The sequence below is a fragment of the Trachypithecus francoisi genome, unplaced genomic scaffold (assembly GCF_009764315.1).
Source record: "Trachypithecus francoisi isolate TF-2019V2 unplaced genomic scaffold, Tfra_2.0 Lachesis_group7, whole genome shotgun sequence".
Classification (NCBI taxonomy): domain Eukaryota; kingdom Metazoa; phylum Chordata; class Mammalia; order Primates; family Cercopithecidae; genus Trachypithecus; species Trachypithecus francoisi.
Genome location: NW_022681472.1, coordinates 53,884,707 through 53,909,154, shown reverse-complemented (window position 1 = coordinate 53,909,154; position 24,448 = coordinate 53,884,707). Strand labels below are relative to the sequence as shown.

Here is a 24,448-nt window from a genome sequence, read left to right as displayed (position 1 = left end):
TCTCACTCTGTCGCCCAGGCCGAGTGCAGTGGCGCGATCACGGCTCACTGCAGCCTCGACCTACAGAGCTCAAGCGATCCTCCCGCCTCAGCCTCCGGAAGAGCTAGGAGTAACTGGGACTACAGAAGCGCGCCACCACGCCCGGCTAATTTATTTTTTATTATTTTGTAGAGACGGGGGTGGTCTCACTATGTTGCCCAGGCTGGCCTTGAGCTGGACGCAACAGATCCTCCCGCCTCGACCTCCGAAAGTGCTGGGATTAAAGGTATGAGACGCCGCGTACTGCCCCCTCAGCCATTCTAGCTAGCGGTACCAATAGCAACCCGCAGCGGCCCTCCGCTCTTTGTTCCGCCCCTTCTGCTTGCGATCTGTTTCCGCTTCCGGTCCTGCAATTCCAGCTCTGCCGTGAAGAGCTTTGCATTGTGGGAACTCCTTCCTTTCTCGCTCCCCGGCCATCTTAGCGGCTGCTCTTGGTGAGTGGGCTCCTGCTGACCAAGGTTTAGGCAGCGCGGGGAGCTTTGCGGGTTGCCATTTGGAACTCCGGATCCTAAACTTCCTGTCCTGTCCTCTTGTCTCTTCTAGCTTGGGGGCCGTCCCGCACCTGAGGCAGGAAGATGGTGGCCGCAAAGAAGACGGTGAGTGAGGCCGGCCAGGCCCGGAAGCCGATTCACGTGGAGAGATGTCTCGGCTGGGGCGGGCAGATGTGAGCCCACTGGGGTGACAGCCTGCCTGCTGGCATTTGGAGGGCCCCAGAGGGAATCCCAGTGGCCCTCTCAATGACTTGGGGCCCTCGACTTCGGAAGTTAAGAAGCTTGGCTTCAAAAAGCTGAGTCCAGTTTTGAGGTGGTTGCAAATGAGGCCCTTAGGTCCGTGTTTGTTTGCTTTGTAGAAAAAGTCGCTGGAGTCGATCAACTCTAGGCTCCAACTCGTTATGAAAAGTGGGAAGTACGTCCTGGGGTACAAGCAGACTCTGAAGATGATCAGACAAGGCAAAGCGAAATTGGTCATTCTTGCTAACAACTGCCCAGCTTTGAGGTAATCGAAGAACCTGAACGGGTGTCGCCTACCGCGAATTCATCGTGAACGAATATACAGGAGTGTAAACTTGTAATCTGAGTACCATGAACTCGAACACTTGCAGGATAATTATGGTAGATATTGTGGTGTTTGGCCCTTCGTTGCCGTCTCCCCCACCCACCCCCAAATCATGTGCTCCCCTTCTGTGAGCTTATTTCTAGGGGAGAAATGTGTGTGTGGCAGGAGGAGTGAAAACAGGACATTGGGGTTTGATGGAAGCACAGACACATTATTTGTTTTTTCCATGTATTTTGTGTCCTGCTTTTTTGGTTCTTTTAGCTTTGAGGTGTTTAATTATGCTTCATTGTGTGAACTTGTTTTATTGTCAAAAAACTAGGTAACAAAAGTTGAGGCTGGGCCATGGAGTTGCAGGCTATCATAGAATCACCTAGGTTAGCCCACTAAATCAGTTCTGAGTCAAGGTTTATGCTTAACTCACTGTTCTGAAATTGAACTTAGGGAGTGTTGTAAATAAGCTAAAGAAACTTGGACCTTGCAGAATATAAGCCATGTGACCAAATTTTCTGTGGTAATGCATAAGCTGCTTACAGCGTTTTATATAGGGTGTCTAGTTATTGTCAAAGCTTGGAGGGCCCTTTCCATCTCGTCCCATGGGTTGGGCTTTTCCCTAACCATTCTTTGAAACTTTAAAGCCTGTCTGCTGTAGTAGTGCTTCTGAAACATCACTGTGCAAAGGAGTTACATGGGTAATGTCAAAATGCAAGTTCTGATTTCATTGGATTTGGGATGGGGCTCGTGGTGCTTTTTTTTTGAGCCAGAGTTTCGTTCTTGTCACCCAGACTGGAGTGCAGTGGCACAATCTAAGCTCACTGCAACCTCCTCCTCCCAGGTTCAAGCAATTCACCTGCCTCAGCCTCCTGAGTAGCTGCGATTACAGACACCCGCCACCATGCCTGGCTAATTTTTGGTTTTTTTTTTTTTTTGAGACGGAGTCTTGCTCTGCCGCCCAGGCTGGAGTGCAGTGGCCGGATCTCAGCTCACTGCAAGCTCCGCCTCCCGGGTTCACGCCATTCTCCTGTCTCAGCCTCCCGAGTAGCTGGGACTACAGGCGCCCGCCTCGTCGCCCGGCTAGTTTTTTGTATTTTTTAGTAGAGACGGGGTTTCACCGTATTAGCCAGGATGGTCTCGATCTCCTGACCTCGTGATCCGCCCGTCGCGGCCTCCCAAAGTGCTGGGATTACAGGCTTGAGCCACCGCGCCCGGCCAATTTTTGTATTTTTAGTAGAGATGGGGTTTCGCCATGTTGGCCAGGCTGGTCTGGAACTCGTGACCTTAGGTGATCCACCCACCTCAGCCTGTCAAACTGCTGAGATTACAGGCATGAGCTACCAGCTTGAGGTGCTTCTTTAACTAGTACATTGTAGCACTATTGCTGGTATGTGGATCTACATAATTGAGTGGCAAGATAGTATAGGACTCCTTTCCGATTCCTAAAACCATTAGTGTCTACTAAATTGACGCTGAAATTTTGTATTTTTAGTAGAGACAGGGTTTCACCATGTTGGCCAGGTTGGTCTGGAATTCCTGACTTCAAAATGATCCGGCCTCCCAAAGTGCTGGGATTACATGCATGAGGCCAGAAATTTTAACTTTAAAACGATGTCACTCCCCATCTAGAATTCTGGGCAGTGGGGGATAGTGATAGAAATGGCTTATTTTTTAAAGGTTTGGATTCTGGATCCTCCACTTACTATTCTGTGGCTCAGTTTCATTAGATTAAAAAAAAAAAAAGAATAGGGCTGCATGCAGTGGCTTATGCCTGTAATTCCAGCACTTTGGGAGGCCGAGGCGGGCGAATCCCTTGAGGTCAGGAGTTCGAGAGCAGCCTAGCCAGCATGGTGAAACCCCATCTCTACCAAAAATATAAAAAATTAGCTGGGTGTGGTGGTGCACGCCTGTGATCCCAGCTACTTGAGAGGCTGAGGCAGGAGAATCACTTGAACCCGGGAGGTGGAAGTTGCAGTGAGCCAAGATCGTGCCACTGCACAAATAATGCTTTGCTTTTGTTTATTTGCATCCTACCATCTTCTGTGAGTATTAATACTGTCTTAAACATGGTAGGGGTTGAGTAGATATTTGCTGGTTGCCCCTTCACTTACAAAGGATACATATAAATGTTGGTTTGTATTGGATAATGAATATGATGTTTTTAAGGGTAGTATGTGATTTTGTTACTTTTTGAAGGTCTTAAGAACATTAACACTAGTAAAAGAAGTAGTAACATTTAGTCTGTCAGTCACTTGGTATTGCATTTATTTATTTGCCTTTTTTTGGTTCCCAAAGGAAATCTGAAATAGAGTACTATGCAATGTTGGCTAAAACTGGTGTCCATCACTACAGTGGAAATAATATTGAACTGGGCACAGCATGCGGAAAATACTACAGAGTGTGCACACTGGCTATCATTGATCCAGGTATGCTTTTTAAATCATAAAGTCTTTTTTTTTTTTTGCCTATCTAATGTAATGTCTGGACAAGTATTTCTTACTACGGAAATTTCTTTGGTTCCTAAATTCAGATAGAATATGGATATAGCAAGGCAAATCCTGTAGTTGTATTTTGTAGCAAATTGGTTATGGATGTCAACACATTATAATTTGGCTTTATTATAAATTAAAATTTTTACTGTCAGATAATGAATTTCATTTGATGAAGTACCTACGAGATAATAACTTAGAGATTTGGTAAAAGGTGAAATTATAAGGGGAGAATAATCTGGCAAAACAGAAGAAAGTAATTCTTGCTTCCTGAGAATAGACATGTAAAATTAGCTTGAGGGGAAAAAAAAAAGTGCCAAAAAAACCTACATCATTTTGTTTCCAATTGTGGATCTTTGATTCATAGAATACTGCGAATATTCTCGCTGTTCTGATTTTGTAATAGTCAGGACAGGCTAAACATTCGCTATATTAAGACCATGCGTGTGTCCCCAGACCTAGTTCTTTCCCTAGGTCTGGTTTTATAAATGCTGGTGATAAACCAATTTTATTATATGATCGTTTTGTGTGATCATATAATGGCTATGATTCTGGGTTATCTTTGATCAACCTTAAGAAAAATGACAGTACAGGTAATGTGATAACTTTTGCAAAAAATCAGTGCTAATTTGCAGACCATTGTCTACAGAAGGGATAACCAAAGGTAGAGAAATTTTATGATACCAGTTGCTATTAAATAAATTGTAAAATTACTGTATTTTTATTTTTTAGGTGACTCTGACATCATTAGAAGCATGCCAGAACAGACTGGTGAAAAGTAAACCATGCAAAATTTTCCTTTAATAAAATTTGCTTGTTTTAAAAATATTGTATCTATTTCAGTATTTTTCTCTATTTTTGTTTCAATACAATTTCCTGAAGGTTGGATTAGAGAGGATGAGGCAGATGTGGTGGCAAGACTTTTCAGTAGTTACACATCCTGATTTCTGTTTTCCAGGGTTTTTTTTGTTGCTGCTGTTGTTGTTTGTTTCTTTTTGGAGGCAGTGGTGCAATCTCGGCTCACTGCAGCCTCTGCTTCCCAGGTTCAAGCGATTCTCCTGCCTCAGCCTCCTGAGTAGCGGGACTACAAGTGCATGCCACCAAGCCCGGCTATTTTTTTATTTTTTATTTTTTATTTTTTTGTATTTTTAGTAGAGACTGAGTTTCACCATGTTGGCCAGGATGGTCACGGTCTCCTGACCTCGTGATCCCCCGCCTTGGCCTCCCAAAGTGCTGGGATTACAGGCATGAGCCACTGATCCCAGCCCAGTTTTTGTAAAGGGAGGGCACTGGGTTCCTTTCTAGTACTAGATTTTTAGGATGCTCAAGTTTTGTAATACCATTCTCAGGACATTGTTTGCATTTTATATTTGAGTGTGTTTAGGAGGCAACAAGTTAAATGCCCGGAATTTAGCCAGAATTGGCAATTTACCAAATCTGAGTAGCTAAAAAAGATTAACTGAAATGTTTCCCCATCCAAAATGCTGTCATAGGTCAAGAAAAGTTTTAATGAATAATCTTTCCTAAGGTAAGTAGTTGGTGCACTTGGACAATTTCTGAGTAATCCCAGATAATCAGTAGTTAAGTCCATGTTTGCCAGAGTATGTTTTATATCATATACTCCTAAAAGATACACTGTGAAGTACATTAAGTATTCACATTTTTGGAAACTACTGCATCCCCCAAGAGTATGTCCCAGGGAATCCTTCATATGTTAATATCCTTTGGAACATTCAAAGGAATTAATTTGAGGGGAAATAATGATTTAGTTAGATATTAATTTACAGAGTTGAATGGTGCTAGTAACGTATGCCCTATGTAGTCAGCTGGGCTTTGAGGGAGGGAGGCCACAGAAGTGTCAGAAAAGACAATGTCTTTTGGATTTTAGGTTCAATCTCCTTGCTCCTTCTTTCTCCCCTCTTTCAGGCAATTTTTGATGGTAGATGAGTGAGACAGTAAATGAGGATGCCTTCTAAATAGTATGCAGAGAATCAAGCATTTACTGCACTTGGAGTCAGAGGACCCCAGCTCTTAATAGCTATGTAACAGCCCTGGGTGGGTCATGTTCCCAATTTGATAGGTGGGGGTTAGAAGTTTGGTTTTTTTCAAGGGAATAGCTCATGATTTTAGTTTGTGTCCGAAGTTAATCTGAGGTTGTGGATATATTAATACTTTGGAGAGTCTGGTTTTTAGTAGTTTTACCAGTTCATTTACTCAGTATTTCTCAGTTTGGGAGCACTACTGACATTGTGTAATGGGACAATTCTTTGTCGTGGAGGGCTGTGGATTCTGCAGGTATTTTTCATTCTTGGTTTTCCTTCCATGTCATTGTAATCACCCCCAAATGTCACCACATTTTTAAACTAGCTTCTCTCCTGGTTAAGATCACTGAATATGTGAAAGATTTTAAGTGTTCTAAGGTGTTTATGTTTACATATCCAGAGACCGGTGTGGCCAAAGTGATATAAAATATTTGAATCTTTGATAAGAATTGCTTGGTCTGACTACTGGTCTTTAATAGTGTGTTTTCATAGTTCAAAATGTTTCAGTCTCGTGGTTAAGGTAGTTTGTGTGCTTATTATCTACTTGGTCAGTTTTTCCCATAAGTTGACTTTTCACACTATTTGGGTTAGTTTTTCCTTCAGGTTGACTAGTTCGAATTTAATTTCTCAAAGGGTGGTGACCTGAAGACTACAATATTGCAGAATGTTGGTGTACCCTTTCTTTGTGTGGTGTCTGTTGTAGTTTTCTGGCTGCAGGCATTTTGGAATGATGGTTTTTTAGAAAATGTATGATTTCTAGGGCCTTCTATTTAGTTGATGATATGCTAAGATCATCAAACCAAAGATCATTTGGTTTTTGCCTTTTCATTACACGTTCTTTTTGTGCAGTCACAACTATTCTCTCTTTCAGCAAGAAAGTTTAGAGAGACAAGAATTTTAAAGCTAGTAGATAGGAAACATTCCTCATTCATTCTGGCCTATGTTACCTTTGATTAAGTGCTCTTAAACTGCTGTCAGAGAGAAAGTGACACCAGGAAGATCTGGGAAAGTGTAAGGTGACATTTCAATTTTCTTTTCTGATTACAATGAAAGCAGTGTGTTTGGGTAGCTCTAATATTCAGAGGATTGTAGGAAATTCCAGCCAAGTGGATTTACTCCATACCTCTACTGAACTCTTAGATATGGAAATAGAAATCTGAAAGAAGAGGTTGGATATTGTAGAATGTGTTAAGAATTGCAGTTGGTATGGGATGGTGGCAGGAGCAAAAGGAATGTAGAGAAGAAACCAAATTTTAGGCTGATTATGAATACAACTATTAATAGTTGGGTTATCTGAAAGATAATCATCTGTGTCATGGAAAAGTTTTCCATCCCCTGTCTTCCACCTACCAACTACTTAGACTTGCTACTCCCTTCACCTGCAGTGGAATCTGGTTTCCTTCCCCCATTCCTCCCTTTTCTGGGCCTACCTGTGCTTGTTCTGAGGGTCAGCCTAGCACCCAGTCTAAAACAGGTGCTTCTGAGTTACCTTAGAACCTTTTTTTATGGCATTGATTACCTCTCTCTAAGATTCTGCAGGACAGGGACTCAAGGTATTCAACTTTGTGTCACTTATCAAAAATTGGAGTGGATAATGACTACTAGGGCTTAAACATTTACTTAATTCTCTTATTGATACACTTGTGCCTTTCTATTTCAGAAGTTTGTTAATAGTAGTTCTTAAATTTCTTAGCATTTACCATTATTTAATTTACTACTGCCTGTTTGCTTCAAAAGATGCTTTGGGGTGGGAATCTGCCAGATTACTTTCCTCAGGTCAGCAAGGAATTTATTCTGTCCTTTCATTCACTCAACATACACTTAGCTCTAGCACCATCTTTGTGTCCAATACTCTTGGCTGCTAAAGAGTAAAAATATAACAGTTAATACTGAACATTTAAAATGTTTTAGGGGCCGGGCGCGGTGGCTCACGCCTGTAATCCCAGCACTTTGGGAGGCCGAGGCGGGTGGATCACAAGGTCAGGAGATCGAGACCACGGTGAAACCCCGTCTCTACTAAAAATACAAAAAAAAAACTAGCCGGGCGTGGTGGCGGGCGCCTGTAGTCCCAGCTACCCAGGAGGCTGAGGCAGGAGAATGGCGTGAACCCGGGAGGCGGAGCTTGCAGTTCGCCGAGATCGCGCCACTGCACTCCAGCCTGGGCAACAGAGGGAGACTCTTGTCTCAAAAAAAAAAAAAAAAAAAAAAATGTTTTAGGGCCCAGCACTGTGGCTTACGCCTGTAATCTCAGCACTTAGGGGGCTGAGGCAGGAGGATCTCTTAAGGCCAGGAGTTTGAGACCAGCCTGGGCAATGTAATGAGATCCGTTCTCTGCAAAAAAGTTGAAAACATTAGCCCATTGTGGTGGCACAGGCCTGTGGTGCCAGCTACTTAGGTGCCTGAGGCAGGATTGCTTGAGCCCAAAAGGTTGAGGTTACAGTGAGTTATCGTGGTGATACTTCACTCTAGCCTGGGTGACAGAGCAAGACCCTGTCTCTAAAAATAAATAATGTGGTCGGGTGTGTTGGCTCATGCCTGTAATCCCAGCCCTTTGGGAGGCTGAGGCTGACCACCTGAGGTCAGGAGTTCAAGACCAGCCTGGCCACATGGCGAAGTCCCACCTCTACTAAAAATACAAAAGTTAGCCAGGCATGGTGGCGGGTGCCTGTAATCCCAGCTACTGGGAGTCTGAGGCAGGAGAACTGCTTGAACCCGGGAGGTGGAGGTTGCAGTGAGCCAAGGTCACGCCACTGCACTCTAGCCTAGGTGAAAGAGCAAGACTCCATCTCAAAAAATAAATTTTATAAAAGTTTTAGGTACCTTACAAAATAGTGTGTATGTTAATTCATTTAATCCTCTGACCACTCAATATTATTATTAGCCTTATTTTGCAGATTAAATCCAATAAGTGATGAAAATGGAATGCAGAACCCTTACACTGAGATGTACACGTGGCAAAAACAAGGAAAATTGAGAAATAATATTTTAGACAATCTTCAAGTTAAATATCTTGTATTAATCTGTAGATTTTAATGCATTGGTTGGAGGCTTTTTTTTTTCTTTTCTTTTTTTGCCATGAGGTTTTTCTTCCCCCAGGAGAAATGTGTTTAATAGCTTAAAAAAAAAAAAAATTCTCATGGCAGAGAGATAAAATGTTAGGTTCAAAGGTATTTAATTGCTGAAAAGGAGGAGGCAGTCTTTTGAGCCACTAGGTGGAGCCTGAACACAACAGAGAGTAAAGTAGAATTGAGCCACCTTGGCAGCAATGCCAGAACTGATGCACCACATAATGACTGCATACACAACAGTCATGCACCAGTGATGGACTGCATATACAACAGTGATCCCATAAGATTATAATAAGGCTGAAAAGTTCCTTTTCTGTGTTTAGATAAAACACCATTGTTTTACAGTTGCCTACCGTGTTCAGTAACATGATGTACAGGTTTGTAGTCTAGGGGCAATAGGGTATATAACATAGCCTAGGTGTGTCGTGGGATACCCATCTAGGTTTTTCTTTTGTTTGTTTGTTGTTTTTCTTTTTGACACGGAGTCTTGCTCTGTCCCACAGGCTGGAGTGCAGTGGCCCGATCTTGGCTCACTGCAAGCTCAGCCTCCTGAGTAACTGGGACTACAGGCGCCTGCCATCACGCCCAGCTAACTTTTTGGGGTTTTTTTGTTTTTTTTGTTTTTTTTTTTTGAGACGGAGTCTCGCTCTGTCGCCCGGACTGGAGTGCAGTGGCCAGATCTCAGCTCACTGCAAGCTCTGCCTCCTGGGTTTACGCCATTCTCCTGCCTCAGCCTCCCGAGTAGCTGGGACTACAGGCGCCAGCCACCTCGCCCGGCTAGTTTTTTGTATTTTTAGTAGAGACGGGGTTTCAGCGTATTAGCCAGGATGGTCTCGATCTCCTGACCTCGTGATCCGCCCGTCTCGGCCTCCCAAAGTGCTGGGATTACAGGCTTGAGCCACCGCGCCCGGCACTTTTTGTATTTTTGGTAGAGACAGAGTTTCACTGTGTTAGCCAGGATGGTCTCAATCTCTTGACCTCGTGATCCACCCACCTCAGTCTCCCGAAGTGCTGGGATTACAGGTGTGAGCCACCGTGCCCAGCCCCATCTAGGTTTTTCTAAGTGCACTCTCATGTTCACACAATGATGAAATGACCTAACATGACAGTTCTCAGATCGTATCCCATCATTAAGTGATGCATGACTACCTCAAAAGTAATGTCAACCCAGACCAGTACTACTTCCTAATGAAAACTTGTGTTTTCAGAGTCAAATGGATTACTCAAATGTAATATAAACTAAAAGTTTAATACTTTGAATCAAAACTTCTATACCCAGAAAGAATCATGATTTTCAGATAAAGTCAAGGCCTAGGAGATGGTCTTCCAATTCTCCTGCACTGTCCCTTAAGAGGACATTCTAATGGAAATACTTGTCTTTAAATATGTAAACATAAGCTTATTCAACATGTCTTGTTTGTAAAGCATCATTTGGACTCTAAAATACAGTGACTTCCGTGGAAAGGATGTCATCTTGGCTATCTTCGTTTCTTATTGAAGCTCCCACTTAGGGTGTTTCTTGCTATAAGTTCCTTCTTGAGTTGATAAAGTTGAAGTCTTTGGCCCTATTCTCACTTCCCTATTTTCTCAATTTAGGTATATCCTTTTAGAATATTTCCTATACTTACATATACATATTTACATATCTTTGAACAACTAGTGACATTTTTTATTTTGTTTTTTAATTTTCAGGAATGGTATGCTAAATATTTTGTCATTCTTTTAAAAGTCATCTTTGTTTTGAGTTTGACCATGTATTTGTGTAGATGTAGCACATATCTGTACATGTGGTGGTGTATTTCTGTGGTATGGAATACACCAGAGTTTATCAGTTTCCCTTCTGATGATGTTTAAGTTGTTCCTTGTTTTTTGCTTTTACAGAGTCTAGTGACATTCTTATACGGGTCTCTTTGTATGTATGTGCTGAAATCATCTAATTAGATAACTGAGTGCAGTTGCTAGATTTACAGGGTTGTGTGCATTTTCAGTTTTATGAGATGTCAAAGACTTACTCTACAAAGAGTGCCATTTACATTCTTTTTTATTTTTTATTTTTTGGAGTCTCACTCTGTCGCCCAGGCTGGATGGAGTGCAGTGGCCGGATCTCAGCTCACTGCAAGCTCCGCCTCCCGGGTTTACGCCATTCTCCTGCCTCAGCCTCCCGAGTAGCTGGGACTACAGGCGCCCACCACCTCGCCCGGCTAGTTTTTTGTATTTTTTAGTAGAGACAGGGTTTCACCGGGTTAGCCAGGATGGTCTCCATCTCCTGACCTCGCGATCTGCCCGTCTCGGCCTCCCAAAGTGCTGGGATTACAGGCTTGAGCCACCGCGCCCGGCTCCATTTACATTCTTAGAAGAGCCTCACATTTCCACATCCTTACCAACACTTGTTTAAAAAAATCCTCGGCCGGGCGCGGTGGCTCAAGCCTGTAATCCCAGCACTTTGGGAGGCCGAGACGGGCGGATCACGAGGTCAGGAGATCGAGACCATCCTGGCTAACACGGTGAAACCCCGTCTCTACTAAAAAATACAAAAAAATTAGCCGGGCGAGGTGGCGGGCGCCTGTAGTCCCAGCTACTCGGGAGGCTGAGGCAGGAGAATGGCGTGAACCCGGGAGGCGGAGCTTGCAGTGAGCTGAGATCCGGCCACTGCACTCCAGCCTGGGCGGCAGAGCCAGACTCCGTCTCAAAAAAAAATAAAAAAATAAAAAAAAAAATAAAAAAATCCTCATTTTTGCTAAGCTGATGGGTGAAAAATGGTATTGTTTTAACCTGCATTTTCCTGATTACTAATGAGATTCAGCATTTTTTTCATAGGCATATTGGCCATTTCACATATATAGATATCTTCCATTTAAAGTTAAACTAAGAATTTTGCACTGAATACCATTCTCTGAAGTGCTGAATTTTAATATTGTATAAAAAATCCAACTTGTTCCACAAGTACATGTCGTATGATTTTATGCATACATCCATATACATATATCAAGGTAAAGTCCAATACAAAAAAACAGCATTTCCTATGGCCAGTGTTCTACAGAAGTAAGACTGTGCAAACTTTATCGTATAGTCAAATGAGATTGCAACACTAAGGCAGGACGAGGCAGAAGCAAGTTGTGTCCACAGTATATTACAAAATGCCTTGCATAGCTTATTCATTCTCACCTGGTAAATTCATCTTAGAATTCTGAAGGATTTTTTTCCTAGATAAATTTATACAAGGTAGTGTCTACTTCTTGTCTTTGTTCTATGGCAAACCAGCCTTCTCAGTACTGATTGTTCTACTTCACAACATTATTGATTTAACAATAGCCTGCGCTTTGGGGCTCTGCACTGCTTTCATTGTAATCCTTGATACAATGACTACAAATGTGTCGCGATTTCTAATCTTCATCTGTATCTCAGGCGATTTTCCAGGGCTTCCATTCTCTGTGTCATTTCTTCTAGTAAATCTCAAATTAAGGAAGATGAAGAATTGTCTACTTTTATTTACATTTAATTATAACTTGATTTATCCATGTAAAATTTTGGCTTCTGAAATAGAAAAGGTTTTGGTTTTTTTTTCCCCCATTTCTGTTGAGTATTTTAAAACCCTGACTTGTAAATTTATAGAACTCATTTAACATTTCTGTTAAGACAAATATTTTGGGTTTTTTTTTTTTAAAACATCATCAAAGCCAGATAGCTCAGTGTGAATTTGTCTTTTTAATTTTAATTTTATTTATTTATTTATTTATTTTCTCTTTTTTTGAGACACAGTTTTGCTCTTGTTGCCCAGGCTGGAGTGCAATGGTGTGATCTTGGCTCACTGCAACCTCCGCCTCCTGGATTCAAGTGATTCTCCTGCCTCAGCCTCCCGAGTAGCTGGGATTACAGGCATGCGCCACCACGCCCAGCTAATTTTGTTGTATTTTTAGTAGAGACAGGGTTTCTCCACATTGGCCAGGCTAGTCTCGAACTCCCCACCTCAGGTGATCTGCCTGCCTTGGCCTCCCAAAGTGCTGGGATTACAGGCGTGAGCCACTGCGCCCAGCCTTATTTATTTTATTTATTATTTTTTAGAGACAAGGCCTCCCTATGTTGCCCAGGCTGATCTCGAACTCCTGAGCTCAAGCAAGACCACCTTGGCCTCCCAGAGTGCTAGGATTACAGGTGTGAGCCACAGCACCCAGCTGCAGTCTTTTTTTTTTTTTTTAATTGTAATTCCATTTCCACCCTTAATGCTTATAAATTAGTTTGCCATAGCACACTGCTAGGAGCCAGAATTGATAATGTTGAGAATGTGGTGAAGAGAAGACAATGAAAGAATTCAGCCTTGGAAAGTAAGATACGAAGCCAGAAGCAAAGGGAGATAGGGAGTTTTCACCATGATGCCACATAAGGCCACCGTTTTGAGGAATTCTGACCTATGTAAAAATATACCTTCTTTAGTCTCTTGTGAGTAGAACTTTGGGGTGGGACAGGCAAGCGAGAGGAAAAGGGCATTAGAATAGGTATTGGTCTACCCTGTAAGCTCCTCAGTACCCTCTATCTGCCCACTTGAGGGCAGAATGAGAGCCCAGATTTGTCAATGTATATTAACCACTCTCAGGAAGATTATTTCATTTTACTTTAGGGAGCATATTTCCAACTTTCAGAAATGGAATTGTTCTATGCTGTTGTTCCTTATTACATAAGCCCATTGGCACAGAGATAGATAGTTCAGAATTAAGCCATTTCCCTATAGACTAGTTGATGCACTTGAGATATCAGACAGCTTTAGTACGCTTACTGTAATTTTAAGTTTAGAGCACTTGGCAGGGTGTTCAATGTGCAAAAGCACCGAATCCTCTTTTCTTTATTATCACCAAGCATTCCTTTCATTTGTAATATTGTTTTAATGAATCACTGGATCCTGCTGTTCCCTTGGTGGAATGTTTCATTTTTTAGAGTGCTGATAAGAGAAGATCTCTGCTGCCAAGGAAAAAAAAAAAAAGAAAAACAACCACCCCTGTCCTCCAGAAACTACACACACTGAATCCGTATGTGGCTGTGGTGTTCCTTTGGGCTAAAGGACAAGTTTGGAGTTTAGACTGAGTTTGAAACCTCTTCATTCTACAACATTCTTTGCCTATACTTGCTGTACCTTTGATGCACTTCAGACCTCATTCATGTCCTACATACCCTCCTAGCAGAGAGGGAGTTAGGTCAGTCTCTTTTCCTTACTTTGTATGCTGACCGACGGGCCTTCTTGCTAAGCCCCCTAGAAGGGCCGATGGCAACTAAGTGCTTGACTGTTGCTGCTAAGCTTGGCTTGCCCTTGGCTCTCAAACACCTGTCAGGCTGCTTTTTAAAGCAAAAAGCCTTTCCTGGAGTTCACTGTTCTTCGTGACTTCATGGGATTGACTTCAGTTGATAAAACCTACATAGAGTGTGTGTGAAGTTTTGATAATATTCTTTGCATTCCATACAGAAGCATAATACAAGAAAAGGATATAGCGCTGTGTTAATTTTCTTACTTCTTCATTTGCAAGGTTCTGGAACATTATAAGGTTTTCACATTTGCATTGATCGTGTTTTTCTTCCAAAGGGCTTCCTGAGAAAGCAGATGGAAAGTGTTCACCTCTAGAATCCACCAGACTTCCCAGACACATAATAATAGGAATGAATCAGCATATGGAGGAAACCATAATGAAAGACATGTTCCACTTTTTCCATGCAGCCAGATCCAGTAAAGTAAATACCAGGAAAGCGCTGTATATGCTTCCAACACTGGAAGTGGCCCTTACTGTGGATTAGTGAGGAACACTGCTCCAGTTTCTTTTAGTTTATGTTTCAGTTCTCATTTTACTTAAGTTCTTTCTTCTCTTTTCCTCTATACCATTTCCTACTTCCTTCTTTCCTTTCCTTCTAAGCTAAGGTTGTTGGCAAGCTGAAAGGCTGAAATTAAGTTATCTTATAGTAATATTTTACTTGGAATTACCTGAAGGTTTTGTTGAATGAGAAAGCTTTTGTGTAGACCGTAAGAGATTGTCTTCTTCAAACAGGTATCTGTGTTGCACTGCAAAATTAGAACAGGAAAGTAGGTCTCGGATATTTATGGTGACTGGCTCAGATTCTGTAAAGAGAAAGAAAACTGCAATCAAACCTGCTTAACGCTTTTGGTTATAAAACAGCCATCAGCAGAGTAAGGTACTTGGTATTCCTAGCACTTGGTGCAGAGCTTTACTTTGGGACCATACTGAAGCAAAACGACTGTTACCTTCAGTGGAGTAAACATCGTTATTAAAAAAACAAACAAATAAAAAAACAGCAAAAAACCAAAAACAGCTGGGCGCAGTGGCTCATGCCTGTAATCCCAGCACTTTGGGAGGCCAAAGTGGGTGGATCACTTGAGGTGAGGAGTTCAAAACCAGCCTAGCCAACATGGTAAAACCCTGTTCTCTACTAAAAATACAAAACTAGCCAGGCATGGTGGCAGGTGCCTGTAATCCCAGCTACTTGGGAGGCTGGGGCAGGAGAATCACTTGAGCCCAGGAGGTGGAGGTTGCAGTGAGCCAAAATTGTACCACTGCACTCCAGCCTGGGCAACAGAATGAAACTCTGTCTCAAAACAACAACAACAACAACAAGAAACACTGTCACCTGAAACGATGCTAGTTACCAAATATGGCTTAATGTAAGAGTAAAAGTTAACTAGCTTTTTGAGGGAAAAAAGGCCTTGATTATCATAATTTGAACATACTTACATTCACTTCTTTACAACTGTTATCTGGAGGGAAACCATGGTAGAAGCACCCACCAACATTTCTAAAAACACTGCCTTAAAAACTGTACCTGTTGGCTGTTGGACCCTTTTTGGCAGTTCCCCTGCTGGAGAGTCCTGTCTTCCATCGGAGTCTTCTAGAGCTGAGCAGAAAAAGATGACCAAAAGGAGTGACGGTTGTCCACAGGCATGTGTGTGTGCTTCAGGAAGCTGGTCCCAGACCACCTCCTTACCTACCTGCCATAACCTAAGGTCTTTTGGTTTTGTTTGGTAACACCAAAGATTCAAAAAAGCAGTTGGTTACCATGATACCTATGACCACTCTAGGGCAATTCTCTCTCGTAAGAGAAGCTTGGACCCCTTAAGTACATCTGACTTAAGAATGCTCCCAAAAATGTCATGTCTAGAAAGCAGGGCAGAAAAAAAGGTGAAGTTGTTGAGGGATTTTAGTTGCACTGGCAGCAGCTCCACTTGAGGCATTTCAACTTGAATGAAACAATCAAGAGGCAAAACATTCTCTACTCACAGAGATCTGAAAGGCCTTCCCTCCCTGTTACCCCTCATCTCAAGAGTTCTTTCCCTAGAGGGGTAAGACACAGCACTTAGACTGGGATCTAACTGCTGAACCGGGGACATGAGTACAAGGAAAAATGGGCAGAACTGCTATCCGTAAGCATATCTGGCACACTTAGTAAACTGGAGAAAAGCATGCATACCAAAAATCTAAAGGGCAGTCTAATATTCTGTAAACAAATAGTCCATGCAGAAAGGCATTAATTTTAACAGTGGGCTGGGAAGAACTACGTCCCTTTCCACTTCAATTATAGGTATGTTCTGAAATTGCACCTCAGCTCTCCTGATTTATATAATAATTGATTTTTAGTTAAATGATCATTTCTCTAGGGTGTTTGTGAGGATGAAGCATGCTGGTATGTCAAAACACTTATTACATTGCTTGGCACAGAGCAAGGGCTCAAACAATGGTAGCTATTACTTTTTTCTTTCCCACCTCCCCTGTTCCCCACAACCCTTTTTTTTTTTGAGACAGGGTCTTGCTTTGTCACCCAGGTTGGAGTGCAGTGGTGCAATCATGGTTCACTGAAGCCATGACCTCCAGGGCGCAAACGATCCTCCCTCCTCAGTCTCCAAGTAGCTGAGACTACAGGTGTGTGCCATCATGCCTAGCTAATTAAAAAAATTTTTTTTCAGAGACTTTGTTTCCCAAAGGGTTTTACTTTTGTTGCCCAAACTGGTCTTGAACTCCTGGACTCAAGCAATCCTCCCACCGCAGCCTCCCAAAATGCTTGGGTTACAGGTGGGAGCCATGGTGCCCAGCCCTTCTTTTTGTACTGTTTCTAGGCATTGCTGGTCCTGCCCATGAAGGAGACACTTTTTTTTGGTTGAGAATTTATCAATAAAGGGTTCGTATTGGCTGGACACGGTGGCTCACGCTCGTAATCCCAGCACTTTGGGAGGTTGTGGTGGGTGGACCACTTGAGGTCAGGAGTTCGAGACCAGCCCGGCCAACATGGTGAAACCTCATCTCTACTAAAAATACAAAAATTAGCTGGGTGTGGTGGTGGGTGCCTGTAATCCCAGCTTCTCGGGAGGCTGAAGCATGAGAATCACTTAAACCCAGGAGGTGGAGGTTGTAGTGAGCTGAGATTGTGCCACTGCACTCCAGCTTCGGTGACAGAGTGAGACTCCATCTCAAAAAAAAAAAAAAAAAAAAAAGAGTTCATGCTGCCCTGTTTGCTAAGGTCTTCTGCGTAAGCTATAGTACCTTCACAGATGCCTTTCTTGAGTTTTTCACTTATCTCATCCATTGTGCTGAAGTCTTCAGCATAGAAGAGATGCTTGTCTGTTGGCTCAGAGGCAATCTCTTGTAGTTCCTCCTCAATGGCTTTTCCTACCCCAACAGCATACATAGTGATACCTAGGGTGCAGGAAAAATTAAGAGGAAGGTAGAGTTGTGTTCCCAGGGTCTGGAAGTTGTGTGTACTGCACCCAAAGCCAGTTAGATGTTAAGTGGTGTGATTTGAAAGGTCCATGCCAACCTTCCTTTTTATTTTTCTACCATTTTAATTTTTGTCCTATGAGCGAAAGGGAGGGATCCAAGAGAGAAGTGAGGCATCTGGGAGATGCTGGGGAACTAAACTACTAACCTGTTTCTCAGCTCTGGGCTGGGCTGTTTAACTAATCTGCAACTTCCCTCTGAATTAGCCTTCTGGATTCACAGAAATGAGCACTATTTTATGGCTTGCTAAATGGGAATCTATTCTGGAAGAATTCTAAGAATCAAGTCAATGTATGACTTAATAACCTAGTTTCTACTCAAAGCTACAGGATAAGAAATGTAAGTGACCTGAGGCCAAGTGAAGCTGCTTTTTGCCCACTTCTCTTAAGATGACACAACCTTGTGAGGAAGTGCTAAGCTGAAAAGGAGAATCTGCAGACCATTGGAAACCCCTAAAGTCAGGAAAAAGAACAAACCCAAGATCAGCCTTAAATTTCAACAAGGATATGCGTTTGCTTCAAAAGCTTTTCTTACACTGATCATTAGACTCCCTTCCCCTATATACTCTTCATTTGAAAGTAAAACACAATAAGAATATGTTCTGCTTGAGTCCAAACATTTTTCAGCACTGATAACTTATTCTAGCTAATTAATAGACTAGATTCTTAAAAATGTACTTAAAAATGACTCAAGACAAAGGGCAAGAGTTATGATGCCTTGTTCTGAGTCTGTGTAAGGTCAATAACCAAGTTCAGCATATTTGTCTGGGAGCCCAGTGATTTTATGCATAACTTCCTAAAAAGGATAACTACTATTTTAAGATTCTGTTTGCTATACATAAGAGTAGTTAAATTCATAAGAGGATGTCACCTCATATAAATCTTGTTGATTCAAGAATCAAATAAACATCAGTTTCTCCTACCACCTGCCTTTGGGTGATGTGTAGAGACATTTAAATGGAGCAAAGGGTAAGGTAGATTAGTTTCAGTGAGATGAAAGTGCTAACCACTGTCTCTGGAGACCAAGATGCTTCCCCTAATTCTTTTTAAGAATGCAGACTAGGGGGCCCATGAGTTTGACATGAACTCTAGCAATCTAGGCTAGTGTGAACAGTCAGTTTTACAATCTACTCAGATGATTCAGGGCAGGACACTTTGTGGCTACCACTCTCGGGCTAGAAAAAGAGGAAAGTATGCAGTATCAATAAAATGACCTCCATCACAAAGACAGCGAGTGAATGTTGATGTGAACCGGCCTTTCTGTGAGGAGGAACGGAGTTCACCAATGGGACTGCCAGTACTCTCACTCCTTTCTTCATTCACTCAGCAAGTAGTTGTCACACATCTACTATGTGCCAGGCCTGATCTAGGCCCTGGGTCCATAAAGTCTTGGATGAGGCCTTGATCTGTACATACCTTATTTCCTCTTACAGGACTTGCTAAAGCAGTATGTCCTCAAGAAGTACTTTAAGAAGGCAGTTTTTGGCCGGGCACAGTGGCTCACATCTGTAATCCCAGCACTTTGTGGGGCTGAGGCGGGTGGATCACAAGGTCAGGAGATGGAGACCATCCTGGCTAACACGGTGATACCCCGTCTCCACTAAAAATACAAAAAGTTAGCTGGGCATGGTGGCGGGTGCCTATAGTCCCAGCTACTCGGGAGGCTGAGGCAGGAGAATGGCATGAACCCGGGAGGCGGAGTTTGCAGTGAGCCGAGATTGTGCCACTGTACTCCAGCCTGGGCAACAGAGCGAGACACCGTCTCAAAAAAAAAAAAAAAAAAAAGAGAAAAAAAGGCAGTTTTCAAGCAAACTACTTCACTACTTCAAGTTTTCTTATCTGTATCAAGGAATCTAGAAACTTCACCATAAACTGTCTCTACCAATCATCCTAGCTTCTGGGTTTCCTTTGGCCAAGGGTCATACTCCTCAAGCATGCTTCACATCTGTACAACTGAAGTAACCCTCAGGTCAGCAAAACCCAGAGAAGAGGCTGGGCTTTACTGGGCAACAAGAGCTTAGAGTCATAATCTCTTCCATCATCTGATTTTCTGAAAAGCTAAATTTGCCTCCTGCAAAAAAACACAAAAGTATTATCCATCCTAAGGCTATTGCATTTTCAGAATGTTCACTTGAAGTATTGGTTAAAAAATACAAGAATATATATACATAATCAGTAAAAATTTCCATCAGAACAAGCTCTTCAGTTGATTCTAGAGCAACCAGACCAGTGTTTTGGAACTATTATGTATATGTCTGTGGTGGAATAGAATGTTCTAAGTGATTCTCACACTGGAGATCACACACTGGCTAGGAAATCAGAGTGACAGGATACCCGCCTGTGGTCAGCTTAGCCTAACCTTCTAGTCACCAGACTCCTTTAACTCTTGTGGGGTCCTGTTAAGGCCTCTAGGTGGCAGGGTAGTAAAGATGTATAATGGCAGTTGCCAGGAGGCCTTTCTGCATTACTCAAAGAAGCTTACCCCTATGGCCAACTGAGACCACTGAGTGAGTTTAAGAAACCTGAACCTTGAGTGGTGTAAACCGCATCTCCACCCCATATTACCATTGGCCTTGGCTTTACTGGCCCACTCGGAGACGTCATCCTGAGCCCGTCCGTCGGTGAACACGATGGCTGCTCTGGGCACCCTTGTGGAAAGGGGCCTGGCCCCTTCTCCTTGGGTAAAACTTCTCTCAAACATGTGTTTCAGGGCCAGCCCAGTCATAGAGCCCTTTCCCATGTATTTTATGTGGGCCACAGCTTTTTTCATGTCTTTGGCGGAGTTGAAGCTTCTCAGGGTAAACTCTGTGCGGACCTGCGTGGAATACTGGAGCAGCCCCACTCGAGCGGCTTTGGGGGAAATCGTCAAGGAATCTATAATTCCGGTGACAAACTGCTTCACGACCTCAAAATTCTCTTCTCCAAGACTCTTGGATCCATCTATCACAAAGACCAGGTCAATTGGGCCTTCAGTGCATTCTATAAGAATAAAAGGAAAGTTGACATAGTTGAATAAAAAATCATTTATGCACAAAAGTAGAATAAAATGATGCTTTAATTGGAGGCATAACCACTTTGGGGAACCAGTTTTCTTCTTCTTTAGATAATATACAGGACAGATGAGGTGTTGGGAGGGCCACAAGCAACAATAATTTTCACATATACTTTTATGGTTGGCTTGTCATATTGATAAAAATAGTATTTTTCACAAGCAAAATGGCAGATGTACAATTGTCTAGGAAACTAAGTCTATATTGTACCCTGGAACACTGACAGGTCTGGGAGGAGCTGGGTGTAGAGTACACTGAAGGGTCTAACAATACCCAAAAGACTCCCAGAACTTTACTCCAGGAGGGTGACGTCACCCTAGTGCTGGCATTCTGACAGTCAATGGAGAAAGAGATTTCTTCAGCTCAGCCATCACCTCTGCCGGGGAGCCTTCCTAGTAACTCAGCTTGTATTGCTTTCTATATACCCCTAACACTACTAATTTATTCAACCAAAAAGTTATTGAGGACCTGCTTTGTACAAGGCAGTGGACGTAGCAGGATTGCAATAGTGACCAAGACACAATCCCTGACACCAAGTTGCGTACAATCTAATGTACTCTATATAGTGTTCCACATTCTACAATAATTATTTAATGATGTGTTTCCTCCTCCAGTCTGTGAGTTCCTCCTCAGCCGGGACTGTGTTTCATTCATTTTTGTGCCCCACCCCCCAATACTTGGCACAAAAAAGGTGTTCAGTAAATGTGTGGTGACAGACTAAGTGAATGAGGTGATGTTCATTGAGTAGCACACCTGTAAGTACCCTACTGACCTATTAAAGCTGACAAAATAATTATTAGCTTTGGTGCAGTGGCTCACACCTATAATCCCCAGCACTTTGGGAGGCTGAGGCAGGAGGATGGCTTGAGCACAGGAGTTCAAGAACACCCTAGGCAACAGAGTGACTGTCTCTCTTAAAAAAAGAAAAATTAGCTGGGCGTGGTAATGCATGCCTGTAGCCCTCACTACTTGGGAGGCTGAGGCAGAAGGATTACTGGAGCCCAAGAATTATATGTTGCAGCGAGCTATGATTGTGCCACTGCACTCCAGTCCGGGTGACAGAGCAAGACCCTGCATCTCTCTGTAAAAAAAAATAACAAAAAATTATCACCATAAATTCTTTACATGGAAATTTTTCAGGCTTTTTTGTTGTTGTTGTTGTTGAGATGGAGTCTTGCTCTGTTGCCCAGGCTGGAGTACAATGGTGTGATCTTGGCTCACTGCAACCTCCACTTCCTGGGTTCAAGTGATTCTCCTGCCTCAGCCTCCCAAGTAGCTGGGATTACAGGCACACGCTACCACGCCTGGCTAGTTTTTTTGTATTTTTAGTACAGACTAGATTTTGCCATGTTGGCTAGGCTGGTCTTGAACTCCTGACCTCAGGTGATTCACCCGCCTCGGCCTCCCAATGTTCTGGGATTACAGGCATGAGCCACTGTGCCCGGTCTCAGGCAACTATTAATAGATGGTTGATAGTAAGACAGAAATAAAAGCTTTATGTTAAGCAGTTTGGGTATGGAGAGGCTTTTTGTTATTTAGGACTGCAAAAGAAAAACGGACAGATCCAAAATGGATTATCTCATTTCTTCTTTTTTTTTTCGAGACAGCATCTTGGTGTGTCGCCCAGGCTAGAGTACAATGGCACTTTCTCAGCTTACTGCAACCTCTGCCTCCTGGGTTCAAGCGATTCTCCTGCCTCAGCCTCCCAAGTAGCTGGGATTACAGGCACATGCCACCACGCCTGGCTAATTTTTGTATTTTTAGTAGAGACGGGGGTTTCATGATCTTGGCCAAGCTGGTTTCGAACTCCTGACCTCGTGATCCACCCGCCTCGGCCTCCAAGGTGTTGGGATTACAGGTGTAAGTCACTGCGTTGGGCCAGATGATCTCATTTCAAACAATCCACAATCTGTGATAAACATTCTGTTTTATATATCAAGCAACTGTCTAATCTTTCCAAGTGAGGCACAACAATATAAGCATGTAAAGACACACACATGCAAAACCATTTCTATGCTTGGCCAGTATAACATGCTTAATGTCAGAGTGTGTGTGTGTGTGTGTGTGTGTGTGTGTGTGAGAGAGAGAGAGAGAGAGAGAGAGCATGTTCGGGGGTTGGGTTCTTCTGTTTCTCCATTAAGTACTTTTCCTCATCACTCAACCTATCGATCTTTTATTAGTGAAAGAGGAAAAGGCCAACTCAAAGCTTCATTTACATTCATAGTCTGTTCCTAAGTGAACCAAAAAAAGACTCAGGCAGCATGCATGTGGCTCTTCAGCAGATTTCAAAAATACTGAAATAATTTTCCAGCAGTGAGTCTGTTTTCTCCTCTTTTCTGTACACATTTTTCTTACAGAACAAAACTAGCACTTGCAACCCCCACGCACAGAATGGGGTCCAGAAGCCTTCTCCAGGAAACACAAAACAAGGCAGAGTGGAAAAACATCAGGGAGATCAGGGCCCACATATTTGCTTTCAGACACAGAAAGGATAGCCCCACTTGTTAGCTATTTTTTTTCCAGAGGGTAATTCCCACTTTTCTTGGGCATTTTCTTTTTGATAGATAAGTTGATAAGACTGGAATGGAGCTGTGACTTGCTTTCAGAATGTAATTTTCAGAAAGTTCTAGAACTTCAGGCATGGATAAGCCCTTTAAAGATCATCTACTCTAGCCGGGCGTGGTGGCTCAAGCCTGTAATCCCAGCACTTTGGGAGGCCGAGACGGGCGGATCACGAGGTCAGGAGATCCAGACCATCCTGGCTAACATGGTGAAACCCCGTCTCTACTAAAAAAATACAAAAAACTAGCCGGGCGAGGTGGCGGGCGCCTGTAGTCCAGCTACTTGGGAGGCTGAGGCAGGAGAATGGCGTGAACCCGGGAGGCGGAGCTTGCAGTGAGCTGAGATCCGGCCACTGCACTCCAGCCTGGGCGACAGAGCAAGACTCCGTCTCAAAAAAAAAAAAAAAGATCATCTACTCCAGCCTCACTGTTGCTTACATCTTCTTTTCAACATCCCCACCCAGTGACCATTCGACCTGGGCCTCAATGCTTCTCCTGTTGAGGAATTGTCACCTTACCACTGAAGCCCCTTTTTGGACATCTCTGCTGTTGATGATTACAATAGTGATCATTTTGTTTGTTTGTTGTTGTTGTTTGAGATGGCATCTCGCTCTCTCGCGCAGGCTGGAGTGCAGAGGTGCAATCTTGGCTCACTGCCACCTCCGCCTCCTGGGTTCAAGTGATTCTCCTGCCTCAGCCTCCCAAGTAGCCAGAGCCACAGGCACGTGCTACCACACCTGGCCATTTTTTGTATTTTCAGTAGAGACAGGGTTTCACCATGTTGGCCAGGCTGGTCTTGAACTCCTGACCTCATGTGATCCGCCCCCCTCGGCCTCTCAAGGTGCCGGGATTAAAGGTGTGCGCCACCGCACCTGGCCTGTCTGTTGTTTTTTAAATTTAATTTTATTTTAGGTTCTGGGATACATGTGCAGGACATGCAGGTTTGTTACATAGGCAAACGTGTGCCATGGTGGTTTGCTGCACCTAGCAGCCCATCACCTAGGTATTAAGCCCTACATGCATTAGCTTTTTATCTTGATGTTCTCACTCCCCTGACTCCCCCCAACAGGCCCCAGTATGTGTTGTTCCCCTCCCTGTGTCCGTGTATTCTCATTATTCAGCTTGACTTATAAGTGAGAACATGCAGTGTCTGGTTTTCTGTTCCTGTGTTAGTTTGCTGAGGATAATGGCTTCCAATTCCACCCATGTCCCTGCAAAGGACATGACCTCATTTCTTTTCATGGCTGCATAGTATTCCATGGTGTATATACATCACATTTTCTTTATCCAGTCTATCATTGATGGGCATTTTGGGTTGATTCTATGTCTTTGCTATTGTGAATAGTAATAGTAATAGTGATCATTTTTTGAGCACTTAATGTGTGTCAGCA

General features: G+C 43.0%; 2 protein-coding genes and 1 non-coding gene across 4 annotated transcripts in view; 2 read left to right on the top strand and 1 right to left on the bottom strand.

The window, feature by feature from the left end:
• Window positions 1-367: 367 nt before the first annotated feature.
• Window positions 368-4,403, top strand: RPL30 (ribosomal protein L30). Its single transcript, XM_033203598.1, has 5 exons — window positions 368-473; window positions 583-635; window positions 890-1,035; window positions 3,382-3,512; window positions 4,308-4,403. Exons 2-5 carry the CDS (start codon window positions 615-617, stop codon window positions 4,355-4,357), a joined length of 348 nt encoding a protein of 115 aa, XP_033059489.1. The 5' UTR covers window positions 368-473; window positions 583-614; the 3' UTR covers window positions 4,358-4,403.
• LOC117079691 lies at window positions 3,947-4,078 on the top strand. Its single transcript, XR_004435546.1, has one exon. It is a non-coding gene; the product is annotated as a small nucleolar RNA SNORA72 (small nucleolar RNA).
• A 7,171-nt stretch (window positions 4,404-11,574) lies between the features above and the next one.
• MATN2 (matrilin 2) overlaps window positions 11,575-24,448 on the bottom strand; it is a 171,481-nt gene continuing 158,607 nt past the window's right edge. The window contains exons 14-19 of one of the 2 annotated variants that reach the window (XM_033203596.1): window positions 20,012-20,425; window positions 17,214-17,366; window positions 15,502-15,573; window positions 14,648-14,725; window positions 14,162-14,260; window positions 11,575-12,131 (exon numbers count right to left, since the gene is read on the bottom strand). In XM_033203596.1, the coding sequence (XP_033059487.1) occupies window positions 12,076-12,131; window positions 14,162-14,260; window positions 14,648-14,725; window positions 15,502-15,573; window positions 17,214-17,366; window positions 20,012-20,425 (872 nt within the window). In that variant the 3' untranslated portion in view covers window positions 11,575-12,075. Of the gene's footprint in view, window positions 12,132-14,161; window positions 14,261-14,647; window positions 14,783-15,501; window positions 15,574-17,213; window positions 17,367-20,011; window positions 20,426-24,448 lie in introns of both variants that reach the window. The other variant, XM_033203595.1, reaches the window with a different exon arrangement.

Bases quoted from the DNA above. Each gene is read 5' to 3' on its own strand.
- RPL30 (XM_033203598.1), top strand. From the start codon at position 615: ATGGTGGCCGCAAAGAAGACG. The intron at 636-889 runs GTGAGTGAGGCC...TTTGCTTTGTAG, and splicing joins TGGTGGCCGCAAAGAAGACG to AAAAAGTCGCTGGAGTCGAT. The intron at 1,036-3,381 runs GTAATCGAAGAA...TGGTTCCCAAAG, and splicing joins AACAACTGCCCAGCTTTGAG to GAAATCTGAAATAGAGTACT.